The 15,164-nt window shown below is 45.6% G+C and overlaps 1 protein-coding gene across 1 annotated transcript in view; it reads left to right on the forward strand.

Moving 5' to 3' along the window:
• Nucleotides 1-15,164, forward strand: part of Pino (protein pinocchio) — a 44,152-nt gene that overhangs the window by 25,100 nt on the left and 3,888 nt on the right. The window contains exons 3-4 of the mRNA XM_071704187.1: nt 11,699-11,771; nt 13,897-14,028. Coding sequence (XP_071560288.1) covers nt 11,699-11,771; nt 13,897-14,028 — 205 coding nt within the window. The remainder of the gene's footprint in view (nt 1-11,698; nt 11,772-13,896; nt 14,029-15,164) is intronic.

Genomic DNA, 15,164 nt, shown 5'->3' on the forward strand with positions numbered 1-15,164 from the left:
CATTAAAAAAAAGATTGCAAAGTTCGCCGCGAATTATAGATCGTTTAAAGTGAGCGTAATAACCATATTGAAGTTGTAGATAAATATTTTACTTGAATCCACTTCTTCGATGTGACTCCGCACGCCCTTTACGCTTTGCCGAGTTGAAAAACCCCGGGAGTCATTGGACAAAGTGGTAGAGCACGCGCGGACTGAGAAAATTCACAGGGGAATGAATATTTTTAACGGTCGTATTATAACAGAACCGTAACCTTTTCCACGGTGAATCATTATGCGCCGGTCGAAGCCTCGTGGCCTCGACGTACGTGTGCGCCCGCGCCGCGCCGTACCGTTCAATTTGTTATGCACCAGGAAAGTAAGAAAAGATGTCACAGATCGTAGAAGGAAAATCGCTCTTTTCTCCGCATCCCGTCCCCTTTTTCTTAAACTACGCCATGGCCTTTCAGCGCCACGTGTAGTCAACAGTCGTGCAACTCGCTCCGCGATTAGCCACTCGTAATGGATATTGCGCGGAAAAAAGGCAGACCTTATCTTATCGCGTTTAGGAGGAATATTAGTGGCATTTAAGAAAACATTAGGCACCGTCTCATATCTGAAACGGGTCATGATAATTATATGTACGAGAGAGAGAGAGAGAGAGAGAAAGAGAGAAAGATCTGTTTTAACTTTAAAGGCGCCATAGTCGAACGAATATTATCTTGATGCATTTGAGGCGCATGCAAATTATAAAATCGACCATTGTCGTAAATCGTCGACGAGTACGCTCGACAAGATCCGATAAATTGTAACGAGATAGATCATCGATATTTATTTCGTGCGTCATCCAGTCCGACAACATTCCGGATCAGAGTATCGACCATCCGCAATCGAAATCATACGTGTCATCGGCGTTGTAAATAATTTAGAATTTATTATGCAGAATGTGCGTACATCTTTCGTGTGTAACTGTACAAGGTGCCTCGTAAAAAAAAATGATATTTCGTACGGGTGCTTTATTTAACTTCTTCGATTAATCGTGTATCGATCCTTTCTTAACAAAAATCGTAACGGAAGTAATTAGGGGAGTTATTTAATATTAATGATTATAAATTATATTTCCAATTCTCGAAGTGTGTAGGCGACAGAAACTTGATCTTTATACCCGATAGCTCGATACCACGCAAATGGAATTTAATTTCACGTTAGTTGCTGCGTTTCATAATTTTGTTACAATCGTGGCAGAAACACAAAATTGATATTGCGATAAAGTTGCCGGAAAATGACGTTGCACGAGTCGTAACGTCTACGGTTTCTCATTCATCATCCCGATACGCATACGGGGCGACCTTAGTACTCGCGCTATAAATACTACTGCTTGTCATAAATTATCTGTCCCGACACTTTCTAGAGATTTTCAAAATGTCAAACTGTGTTACAAAATGTTAAAAATCGTCGGTGTGGGAAATGTTGAAATGTTCCTTCCTCGTTCCATTCTTATCGTTAATATTTAGTCGAGAGGCCTCGTGGATGATCCCGGCGAGCTTTCCCAGGATACCTATCCCATCGTACAAAGGATATATCTCTGGGCATCCATTCTTTGAGAAAGCCGCTGGGGCGTGAGAATTGAGGCGCAAAGTCGTTCGCTTCGGTATAAGGGAATCGATAATTCGATATCCGTTCCGCGAACTTCGACGACCAACGAGCTGGAACATCAGCTCCGCGTTGCAGTTGGCGGGGCGATAAAAAAAATATCTGTTCGATAAGCTCTCGTAATTTGTTCCTTTTCTAAACTTTCCTCTGTTTAAAATTTCCCAATACTCATTTAATTGGATACTCTTCGGCAAATTCAACAAATCTAAAAAAAAAAAGAAAAATTCAAACTGGTTTTTTACAGCATTTTAAACCAAATAAGAGATATTTTTATATGCAGAATATCATATACATAAATATATAGATACTCCTTTTTATTATTTATAATACAAAAAATATTTTAAAAAATTGTTATTAATCGTAATCAGTTTTCGATATCCGGAGAAAGTTGACGTCGGGCATCGGATCCGCGCGTTGAGAGCCACTATACGGTGCAAGAGCGAGCGCATACTGCGCCGCGTCGCGTCGGCGCGGCGGCGGGCAGACGAAGAATTCGTATTCGTGCCGCGCTTCCCCCACTCTCGGGGCGTCTCATCCCCACCACGTCTCCTCTCTCTTTCTCTCTCTCTCTCTCTCTCAACCTACGCCCGCGCCGCCGCGGTGATAAAAGGACCCCGCCCGACGGCGGCGTCTCAGTTTCATCTGCGAGGTTGTGGAGGTGCGATATACCGTGCGATTTCTCTTGGACGTTTCACGTTCACGTTCCCGAACGCCTCGTTCGATTTCCGCCTCGTTGCGACTTGCGACCGTTATTGGGGACGCGCCGAGAAGAGTTCCGCTTCGCAGTCGACGCATCCGACGTCTACGTCGTTCACAGTGCTCCGCAGCTGGTGGTGCCCCGAGCTCAAGAGCGTGACGAGATTTTCCGAGGAATAGACGAGTAAGTCCGAGCGTTCATTCAATGCGGGGCGCTCCTCTTTTGGAGCGCGAGTGAGAGTGAGTGAGAGGGAACGACGCGTATCGACGCGCGGCTGGGCTCTGGCTCGCCTGACGCCTACCTGGCCTGGGCGCGCGAGATTCCTGCATTTCCTGCGTGAATGAGTTAGGCTGCGTTCGGGGAGCGCGCTATTAGCGCTATTTGCTTATTCTATCCTTGTTCTACACTTGATGAGCGATAAAGACAGAATGATGCAATAGCGCGCTCCCCGAACGCGGCCTAAAGGGGCGACCGCCGACGCGACGCGACGCGACGCGTCGGTCCCTTCGTCCCTTTCTTTGACGCGCGCTCGAAATTGGAGCGGAGACAATAGACGACGCGCCGTCGATGTCGGAGTATTTTGATTCTTTTTCCGCGAAAATTTGATAGCTGAACTCCTTTATCTTGTTTTTCTGTTTTAGATTGTAATTATTCCAAAATGCGCTAATCGCGTTGCTAAAATGAAACGTACCAACTTGCCCCACGTTCCGTTTAACTTTTGCCCTCGAGGCACTCGAGAAAAGGTTGAAAAACAACCGATCCGAACGGTCGCACAAATCTCCGAAGGGAGAAGCCTGCGAAAACCCCCGCGAGAGCGTCACAACAAACACGCGTGTCGCCGGTCGCCAGGTTAGCGAACTTGGCTCTCCGATCCTTTATTTTTCCCCACGATATCGCGTTATTTTCGAGCGGCTTTTACGACCGGCCCACACGCCTTCTTCGGCTCCTTCCTCCGCGTAAGCCAGAAGCTGCGTAATTCCGTTCTTCCGACACATCCGCGGCGACCCTGCCGAGGAGACGCTTTCACCGCGATTTCGTTCCGAGAAAGCCAAAGAGATCCGAGGGAGAGAGAAAGAACGAGAACGCTTTTATGTCGCAATGACGAATTACGCAGTACAGAACGACGCGACGGTCGCGTTGTGAATTCGTGCACACGCGTGCCAGTAGTCGTCAGAAAGGAGTGACCGAGTGACGTGACTGACTGGGATAAAGGGAGACAGTCCGCATCGGAGTAACAACCCGGACAGCACTGTGTCCGGGTTGTGAAAATGTCGCGAAATCGGGACACAAGACGTCTTAAAGATCTCTCAGAGATGCCTTAAAGACGTCTTACGTCCTAATTTTGGGACATTTCCATTTGTGGGAATGCGTTATGCGAATCCGACGTGACACACGAGGCCCACGTTCACGTAGATCTCACGCCATAAATGGCGATGCAATTTCTATGTCCCTCGTCAGACATCGCGAACGGAGTTTCGCTAGTTAGCTCGTCTTCGACGTCAATAAATCAAAACGGCCGCGGATGGGAACGAGGAAGAGCGTAATTGGGACCTCGGATATTCACTCTACGAGACTAGAAAGCTGCGGGTTGAGGCGATTGATAGATTTATGAATTTATGAGGCAATCGCTTCCGCCGAGAAGCGAGATAACGTAACGAGTTGAACTTTTAATAATAACGCAACGATCGGTGTCGCCTTCGCCGCGATATCTGTCGTCGCAAGACCGTTGTATGTGTGTCTTTGCCCATGTGGGTGGGATTGTGGCGCGAAATTACCACCTGCCACTTTGACAGTTTGCCAAAGCGGAGTTAAGTAATCGGCCGGGGCCGAAGGACAGCGTCGATTTTGCGTCGCGTCGCGTCGCGTCGCGTCGTTGCGATAACAGGCGCGGGGCTTTTTTTCGCTGCGCTCCGACGCCTGCCCCTCGGTCGCTCGCGAGCCGTGAAGAGAATCAATACTCTCGCGTGCGGAGAGACGAGCGGGTTCCTCGGCGCCCAACTGGCGGCCATCGACCGGAAGATTGCACCGCGGAAGCGCGTATTGCATCGCTTCGCATCGCGGCGTCGTGGAAAATCCGATGCCGAAAACACCCGATCGCGCCCGCTAATTAAATCCAGAGCGATTAAGCAGAAACGAATTGAACTTTTAAAACACGATGATGAAGGAACTGATGTCCGGGGCGATCACCCGAATGCTTGACGTCGAGAATTTTTTAAAATAAGTCGTACTTCTGATCGAGTTGAAATAAAATTAGATCCTAATAAGTTATGTAACGCACTAATTACCGCGCCTGGCCCTTTTTGCTAGATTAATTAATGTTGTTTGAATTGAAATCAGTCGAAAGAAAACAACGTAGTCTCTTGCGTAACCGTAGTACTTGAGAAAGGAAATTTATTTATTTATTTCTTTGTATTATTGATGTATACAAGAATTCAAATAAAAGCTTAATTAGCAGGGCTACACGGAGAAAATTGTATTCGATGAAGCGGCACACACGGGCCCTCGTGCCGACCCTGTTTCGCCGGAGAATTAATCGAAACGATCGAAACAGATATCCCCGCGATATACCGCTCTCGCAAAATCATTAAACTTAACTTTAAAGTAGGTAATGCCACTTTCAAAACACAAACGGCGCAGTTATCGGCGGCCGCAACGAGGTCAGTCCTTCTGCTCGTCACTACTCTCCTCGTGTGTTGTAAGAAACGACGACGGCGTGCAGGAGAGGGGAACCCCGTTATGCCGCCGGCATGGCCGCGAATTCCTAAGGCCGGAATTTTAATTTCTCAATCCTGTTAACGCTTCGCGACATTCCAACGCCCCGAGAGCGACTCGCCCTCGTTGCCCGCGACTGACTGTACTTATACAACCGCCACGGTTGCTTTCCGTCCATCGGAATGCAGCGTGCATCATCGGGCGCCCAGCCGCTGAGATCCCTCGGACCTCGGACGGTATTACGTAAAAGAAAGAATGACTCGGCGTCCGGCAGAGTCGATCCCGAGTACATCGAAACGATTAAAATTGCTTAATAATCCGCTTAATAAATAATCCATCGACTCGGTAGACACGTTTTTGCTCTTCTCATGGATCAGTCGTCGCTTGTTGTTTTTTTTTATATTTTTGTTATTTGTCTCTCGCTGTTATTTATTTTTCTCTTCGTTGGACTTTGTCGAGAGCCCGTCCTCGGGGAGAGCCCGTCTTTGCTGACCGGTCGCGTGCAAAACCGCAAGCCACTTTCGCGCACGGGGAGTCCGCTTCCAGCCGACCTGATTCCACCCCGGCGGTCAGACCTACGCGCATTCGCGTGTGCGTGGGTGTTATCCAGAATAGCCCGGGGTCGATCGATATCCCGTGCAGCTCCCGCGTGCTTCTCGTGGGTTGTTGGCCTGATTTCCATTTTACGGGAGAACGCGGCGCGCGGCGGCGCCGGCGGTAGACCGGCTCTCTCGCGAAGAGCCGCGCCGATCGTCGGTTTGTAAACATCTGGAAGAGATCGAATGTTGACGAGAAAACGCGACCCTTGTGTGTGTCTTTTTCTGACTTTTTCCATATTAATGTATGTACATATATTCCGAGATTAGCTAACCGACGAAACGGCGAAAACATCTCGTTGAAATATTTCGCCGATTTCACTTTTCTCGAGGAAGAAAACGGCGGATCGACGCGTCGCGCTCTCCTTCCCGAGATCAAGTCGGATAAACCTCTTAACGATCCGCGAATGCGTGCCACTTGCATTGCCTTCACGCCCACTTCTATTCCCGTCGCGTCTAAACGGAACGAAAATACGCTCGCGTGGACCGGATAGCCGTTTCTCGGGCCGGCTGCCAACGAATGGTTCGCGTGCGCGCGCGCGGACTGGTTTCGCAAACCGGAGCTCGTGTCTCGAGGGCTAATCTTAGGATTTAATTGTTCGCGAGAGGGAATGGATATTCTCTGCTCGCCTTTAAGGGAATCGTATCGCGCGACACGAAGGACAGAGGAAACGACTGGACGATCTTGATGAAAATATTGAAATATATTCGTACGTGATTTTCCGTTGCCTGAACAATTAAACGGTTACGGATTTGTTACGTAATGTTTGTACCTCTCGGGACGAGCTGATTACTTTTAACTTTTATTTGTCTTTTAACTCTAATTAGAATGATAGCGTATTTTTCCCGAGATCGCAGGTGTCCGCATCCTAATTACAGATATAAGTAAATTAAAGGATAATTTGTCTTCTTACCGCTCGCGTTCTGATTAGAGCGCGATCATTAACGAAGGAGTATTATGCCATCCCCGACGCGCATGACCAATTAGCCGCAGTCCTTGAAGGTGACTTGCGAAACGGAAACGTCCGTAGATTAGCAGAGATTAGGTAGCCGCGCTAATTCGCTTACAAGTGTTCGTGTGTACACACATATCGGAAAATGGGCATGTATTTCCACGGAAGTACTTTTTGCGCTAATGAAATTACGATTTCTGTAATTTTCCGGCTTCGTTAACACGAATATTAATAAACGGACGTGACCGCGCGTACATATATGGAAAATTCTCATATTTACGTTATAAAAAAAAATACAATTTTTCTATTTAATATTGGATATGTTTTCGATATATTGATAAACGGACGCGTGACCGTACATATATGGAAAATTTTCATATTTACGTTATAAAAAAAATACAATTTTTCCATAATATTGGATATGTTTTCGATATATTGATAAACGGACGCGTGACCGTACATATATGGAAAATTTTCATATTTACGTTATAAAAAAAATACAATTTTTCCATAATATTGGATATGTTTTCGATATATTGATAAACGGACGCGTGACCGTACATATATGGAAAATTCTCATATTTACGTTATAAAAAAAAAACCAATTTTTCCATGCAATATTGGATGTTTTCGATGATAAAAAATTATTTTATATATTTTTAGTAGTCAAAACATGTTTACCATTCTCAGAAATTGTTTTTGCAACAGGATTATGACGTTCGAGTTTCCGAAAAACAATTATTCGTTCCGCCCACCGATATCGAGATGATTAAATTCGAATCGATCGTAGAGCTCTGTCAAAGACCGCGCGATGGCTCTGGAGCACGCTGTATATTATTCTCTCCTAAGAATGACATCGACCGGTTTCAAACGTTATCGCGAACCCACGCACATGCCGGAGGGGCTTCTTCTCGACGGGTGTTATAAATAATTCCAGGCGAGAGTGGCGTCGCATAATGTCGTGGAATCGACGTTATCTGCGACGTCGTTGACGGTTATGGCGTCATTCATCTCGCGCGCGTAACACGTCCTCCCGCCTCGGGGAATCTGCTCCAACTCGACTCGAGGCGTCATCATCATCGCCGCGTAGAAGATAGACGGGGTGATTTGTAACCGTGACGTTACACTAGACTTAAATCCGAGACGCTAACCCGAGAGGGAAAAATGTTGCGAGCGAATAATGCAACAATTTCTTAGGATCTTATTTCATCCCCGATACTAAAAATCTTGGCAATTAAATCAGCGATAGTTTGAAAAGACCTCTTTCGAAAGACATCACGCAGATCGGACAATTTATGCCTCAATTGTATAGATATCGATGCGACGGCGCAAAAACATCGTTCCACGAAGTGCTTATTCGTTTATTGAAAGTTGTTCGGGACTTTAGTCGGGGCGATCGACACTCAATCTTCTTACGAGATTAGCCACTCTCCGAGAATAGCGCGCAATAGGAAAGAATTAGACCGAGGTACATATCCATGCGTATACGAATCACGAGCGGCATTAATATAATCCGGTTATTTATAGACCGCAGCTTTGTATTTACGGCTTTATAGTTCTATTTTCGCGGTAGCGTTACCTACTAATCCCACGGTTGCGGGGATCTCGGTTTATCCTCTGCGATATTCCTTTCATCGGATGTCTTTCAATCGCGCTTTTTTTTTCCTTCCGTCTTCACACGCTCGCTTCTCCGATGTGGAAATTTGAGAAAGCAGGCAGATTCTCCCGCGTGTATTACTTTTCCTTGTCGTTCTCTTTCTCACGCCGGAATAATCCGGCAAAATCTTTGGACGTAAGTCGAGTGTGATCCTTTTCACAAGTGATAAAGATCCACGGTACTTCCGGTGTGTATTTCAAAAATACTTTGCGTAAAGTGAATTTTATTTTTTGAGATAAGTCATCTTACAGGAGTATCGCGTCTCCCTGTCGCTTCAAGATTACGCGCTCGTCAAAGTCTGGTTGGCACCGCGACTCGTGAGAAATTGCGTTACCTTCGCGATTTAACTCACTGAGTCATCGTCATCAGATCCTCGACGTCGCGGCGTCGCTCAAATAACGCGCAATTACGTGCGACACAACTTGGTTTCCGAAATTATACCATCAAGTAGCGGAACGGGACGAAAAGGGGTTCCCAGCCTTTCCTTGGCCGGATTGCACAACGCACAGTCCACCAATTGGTCCCTCTAAATAAATCTTCATTGAATTCCGGATGAAAATGATTAATAATTATTAAGTCTTGCATTTTTGTTGAAAATCTATCGGGAATATAAACGTTTTGCCGGTGATTAATGAAAAGTGCGTCTTCGTATCTTCGCGAGACGCTTAAGCGAGATAGTCCGCAAATCACTCTGTTTACACGGAGCATCATTACGGTTACACGTGATCGTAATTTGTTCAACGAGGATAAACGATAACCGCTCGACTCCCAAGAGGGAAGCATGCGCCAGTACGCACAAAAAAAAATAAAACAAAAAAAAAGCGAAGCGTTTCCGCTAAAAATGAATTTCTTATTCACATATATGCGGGACGTTACACGGTCTCGCCGATAAGGTCCTCAAGGCCCGCTTAGATTTTCGCGAAACAGTCCGCAATTCTGGGAACGTCGTTCCGCAAGCACGATGGAATCTGCTTTCGTCGTATCGCGTCGCGCGCAGAATGCATATGCACGCGCGCACGATAAACTTTTATCGGCGCCGGCTTTCGGCAGTTCGGCATTTATCCTTGCCTCGGCGTTTATCGAGGTGTTGTACCTAGGCTCCAGCGGGTCGCCACTTCCGTACGATTTGCCATTATTGGCTGCGTTTTGCCGAACCTCTCTTAGCTAAGCGCAAAGTAGCAATTGAATGTGATTGGTTCTTACCTTTGGATCCAACCAATTACACTTAATTGCTACTTTGCGCTTAGCTAAGCAGAGGTTCGGCAAAACGCAGCCATTGAAACGATCTCGGAACGGTCCTTGATTCGCGTTCTCTCGCGCGAGGCGAGGGCCCGTATGGGCGTGTATCGTTTTTATCAACGTGGAATGCCGAGAATTCGTGCGCGACGGCGCGGGATGACTCGGTTTTTATCGAACGATTACGCTATATCGCGGCTTAACGAGAATCCAACGCAGAACACGCGCGGACACAATGCGCGTTCGCGGGACCGTGGTCCCCCCGGGGGGGGGGGGGGGTTAATAAATGCAAATGCAAATCGATCGCCGCTTGCCGCGCGGCGTAGTAGTACTAGGTGGCGACGACGCGAGATATCGATCCGGCGCCGTGCGTACTTTTAATATGACCCGCGACGAAACGCGAATCGACAGCGTGATATTTTTTGCAAGTGATATATCCTTGACTTTCTCCACTTGTTCGTACTTGATCGCAGGACTGTCAATTTCGTAATAATCCATGATTTTGTAACGACACTCCCGCTGATTTGCCGTACTGAAATGTGTCTGTAATTTTCTTTTTTGTCGTCGATTTTTCAATTTTTTGAGTTTATACCCTGGAAAACCATCTTATCTCGCAGTGGAAAGATAAGAACCGAGAAACGTGGCGAGTCGTAAACACTATTCAAGTTGTAAGGTACGTTTACCTTGTATCGCGCGAAATAATTTTATTTTTCTGGATGTGAATCGATATCGCGATGTCGGTAAAACGAACAATAGGCGAATTCGAGTCGCCTATTCGCTTTGCAACGCGCGACGAAAATCGAAGGTGCTTCATTAACATCGCGGACGCAAACCACGTGTGGTCGGCCTGTCGATGTGCTTTCTCGTAGAAAGTAAAAGCGTTATTCCGTGCCAAGGTGAGATCGCGATGAAATCCGCTCTCGCGGGTGCCCTTCGCTCGTTGTCAATTGCATACACGAGGCTCTTACATACGGCATCTAATAAATCACTAAACCTAATCACGGTAAATCTCTGATACACGGACATTACGCGATAATCTCCGCGCGGCCTCGGTGTTTAAACCTAAGGTACGAATCACGGAATTGTCCGACATTCGTAATTGCGGGTTTATTATCGCTGGATTAAATTTCAGCGACAAACGGACACGTATGTAGGAAAAATTTCTCGTTCCTCCGTTATTTTCGCGCGGAGAACGGACGGAAATGACTCCACGATATTGCGGTAAACTTTTATAATAACTGTATACTCGGGAGCTCGAATTGGGCACTTTGACGTATGGCGAAAGGCGTATATACGCGGAATGATAATGATTAACCTTGGCCTTCTCGATATAACGCCAATTCTAATGGAATCTTTCTGGCGGCGATTTGTCGCGTAACTTTTTTTTTTATACGTAACCGGGCCTGATCGTATCGTGTCCGTGCGTCAATATTTTAAGGCCTCTTATCGACGTTATCGGATTCCGGGGATTTCCTGCGAATCATTTGTTTGCCGATGTTTCGTTTATAAAGCGACATCGAAAAATCTTGGAAACTTCCGAGAGAGTGTCTGAAGAGTCTCACCTTTGTTTATCCTACATGAGCATTTATTCCCTGTTTTAAATGAAATTTATTCGTCTGTATAAATTAACTTTGCTGCTGTTTGTCGTCTATTTTTGAACGAATCAAAGTGGATTTTTTTTCATATATAAACTGAGCTTTCAATCAACATTCGGTTAAAATAAGACGTAAAATTGAGTGAAGTATTTTATTCATACGCGGCTCGGAAAAGATTTGCCAAAAGGTTTGGTTTGCTAAGAATGCAGTCTTTTCGAAACTTTTCTTCAACTCACAACTACGAAGTTATTCATATGTTGATCTTTTCAATTTGAAAAAGACCGGAAATTCGTCGAAGAGATCGTTACCGTTCCCAGCTTTAACAGCGATATTTTTAAAATGTTTTTATTGTAAAACAGAAATAGGAGCTTTTCGTTGCCAGTGAATAAGAAAAGGTTTGGCTTCTTCGACACGACTGGCAATTTTATTGAAATAACTACTCACAACGTTTCGACCACAAATTGTGGTCTTTTTCAAGTATATAAATAGATTACAGCGCTCTTGCAAAACAATGGAGCACTTATTTCAATAAAATTGCCAGTCGCGTCGAAGAAGCCAAAGCATTTTTGTTTTGGCTTCGTTTTGATTATATTTTAAGTATTTTTTTTCACTTTGTGTTTCAGTACCCACTTATCAGTGCAACATGTCGGTCACTTCCGTGCAACCAGCCAGCACCGAGAGCCTCTCCCGCCACGGGTGAGTAAAATAATCGATCTAAATCCTTTCATGGACATCGGATTGGACCGAAGCGGACAAGTCGCGACTTATAATTGCAAATATCCGACGTGGTCGTCTCGAACGAACGGGTTTTCCTGCTACGGAATGCGTCGATATTGGGCGGGTTTTCCTGCCGCGAAACTTACAATTAGCGCGATATTAATCTGAATTTCAGATCGTCTAATGATCTGAAATGAGATATCCCGACCTTCGCGTCGATCTAACTTTTTTCCCCGACATGAAACACGACCTTCGATTCCTCGGCGAGAAAAATGGAGCGCACACATGCGGCGCCTCGGCGCTGAACAGACGGTTAGAGCGGGGCTCATTATCTTGCAGAATTTATCTTATACATGGAAATGTATGGAAATACGTATGGAAATGTTACTTAATGAGCAGCAAATGATAAACATCTCGTACCTCAGAATTGAAACCTAGAAGTCATTATATAACTCAACTATTAATTTCGTCGCGGCTAATTAGCGCTAGACGAGCGGCGCAATCTTAAATTGCGTGGCGCGGATGCAGCGGGGAAGGAGGAATCGCTTCGCGATTCGCGCGTTAGCCAAAGCCCGGCGATTTCATTTTCCCGTTTCCCATCGACGTTTCCCGCGGCGCCATAAACTCGACTTCCTACGCATTCCCTATCAATTCCTATATGCATTGCGTGCACCGGAAACGCCAATCGGGGAACATTGAAGGTGATTCGACACCGTTAGACCGGTCGTCAGATTGAAATCATCGCCCACTCGTTGAGGATTGAAACAGAATCCGAAACAGAAAGCGATTAATTTGGAAAAACTGAATTGGACGAGAATGAACGAAGGCGTTATTAATTCGATTGCTTCGTAATCTCTCGTGTTCAATCGGTATCAAAAAGTTTCAAACCTTCGTGCGGAATCGCGATGAATTACCGACCAATTAAGTCTCTCAATTATTAAATCAAATCGCGCGGCTGAAAACATCTGCAATTTGAAATACTCTTTCCGGGGATAATCACTATACTCCACCAATTATCCCCTAATCATCGTTACGTCGCGACGGAAATATTGCGGCAGAAATCACGATAGTTTTTTGTCTTTGGAATATACCAACGGTTACGATGATACTTTTTATTAAAAAATATTACATACGCGCTTGAGAACGGATTACTTATTGTCTTATTATTTGAGCTATTTAATTAAAGAGTTGTGTAATTAGCATGACGCAGAGGCGCTCGCAATCCCAACGATCTTCGCCTCGCGACTTACGGTCATTCAGGAAAACCTTCGTTCCGCGGCCTTTGTTCCCCAGTGCCTATAATACATACGATTGCATAGTCGTGTCGAGCGTACAAAAACACGAACGCGCCGGGCTCATTACGCGTGCGTTCACGTCGCCGTCACGTGCAAGAGAAGCGCGTTTTTTCCTTCCTGATTACCATACGCGCACGTTCATTCGAGCTAATCGCAGCCCGGCCTCTCTTTCTTTCGGCCGGCAGGTTCAAGGCGGTTTGCTCTCGCGTATCCTTATCCTCGTCCCGTCGAATCATATCTTTGGCAATCACGGAGCGTATACTTGAATTCGAAGATATTTAAATTCGCAAATTTGCCGGATTGGACTCTTGCTCTCCACGGACGAAGTACAGAGTCCCCGAGAGAGAGAGAGAGAGAGAGAGAGTGAGATTGAGGTCGGCGTTATGTAATGGAAACTTTACGAAAGATTGAGTTATAATGTAATTAGCATTAAGAGCTTCTCTAACGAATTAAGACCGATTTCTTTTAAAAGCAAAAGTGGAACAATAGCGTTTTAATTATGAAACAGTTGCCTCAGGCTTGATTCTCTTCACGCCGGGTGTATGGCACCTGATGAAATCGAGGCGACAAAGAAAAGCTAGGAAGAAAAGAAAGGGAGAAATGTCATTAGAATTTGTTTTATAAATTTAAATAGAATAGAGATTATTTTGTGAACTTGATAGAAGAAGCTAGGAGAGATTAGAACTATAGTTTTTAATAATAATATAGTCTCAAAGAAATGGGTCCCGTGAGCTTAATGAACATTACTTATTCGCTAGCGTAAAATTGATAGTCGCCTAATTTACATGAATTGTCGTTTCGGTTTACAGGAGTAACATCTCGTTGTCCCGCCACAGCCTGTGCGGAAGCGTGGACGACGGTCTGCAGGACTCGCATCCCCAGTACCAGGATACGATCCTGACGATCGAGGAGCTGCGCGCTCAGCTGAACTCCTGCTTTACGTAAGTTGATTTTTGCTCCGTTTATTTTTTTTACATCGTCATACGAATCGGCTACGCGGATCCGCGACGGACCGTGGGACTCGTGGGAGTTGATCGGGGGATTACGCAACCACGTTATCGAGTGACGTGTCACTGGACAATAGAATCCAGTACGATCTGGAGTCACGGCGGCTCCAATTTGTCGCGTCGCGACGCGTTTAATTTCGCTAATTCGGGAGAGAAATGTCCCTCTTAATGGGGATTATTACTCTCCTTGGCTCGTCGTGGCCAGAAGTCGACGAGGAGGCGAAATCGATTCGGCCCCTCGGAGCCGTTGAAATTTCGGTACAAATTCGCATTGTCGCGCGAATGCATAGTTGTGTCGAGCGTTTGGGGGACGTTTATCGGCGCGGAATCCAAGAAACGAGGCTAGTAGGTATGCCCAGTGTTTATCTGGTGACGGTTGACGCGGTTATTCCGATAAATCGATGCCCCACATCGGGCACATGCAGGCCTCGATATGCAACGTACGGTATTTCTGTGAAATATTCGCGTGGGCCGCGCCGTATCTCGACTAATCAAAAGGACATTCGACGTCCCAGAGAGATATTTCTTCGTCCGACAGAAAATTCTCGTTGCCCGTTGATCTTAACCCCTTCGTTGGCAGAGAGAATTCGACGAAAAGTGCCCAAAATGGCAGGAAAATTTTTTTATCCTGAAAATTTGTACCCTGGGGTTTTTGAGGGCGCTGATTACAAATCTGAACTTAAAATTCGAAAATTCAAAATGGCGGATCCAATATGGCGGACGAAAATACAAAAAACGGCTTGATTTGGATTTTGTATTTCACTCCATGTTATTGGATTCGCCATTTTGAATTCCTTCATTTTAAGTTCAGCTTCGCACTCAGCGACCCCAAAAACCCCCGAGTGGCAAATTTCATCCCAATCAAGTAATTTTTTGCATTTTTATCCGCCACTTTGGATCCGCCATTTTGAATTTGCAAATTTTGAATTGAGATTCGTAATCAGCGACCCCTAAAACCCCCGTGTAAGACTTGGATGCCAAATCTGAGCAAGTTAAATAGGAAAAAAAAGATTGACGCACTATTGCGTCAATGCCACACAGGGCACCGATTAATTTGACGCACTATTGCG

The sequence above is a fragment of the Temnothorax nylanderi genome, unplaced genomic scaffold (genome assembly GCF_030848795.1).
Source record: "Temnothorax nylanderi isolate EJ_2023f unplaced genomic scaffold, tnyl_v1.0 TNYL_tig0039_pilon, whole genome shotgun sequence".
Taxonomy (NCBI): Eukaryota; Metazoa; Arthropoda; class Insecta; order Hymenoptera; family Formicidae; genus Temnothorax; species Temnothorax nylanderi.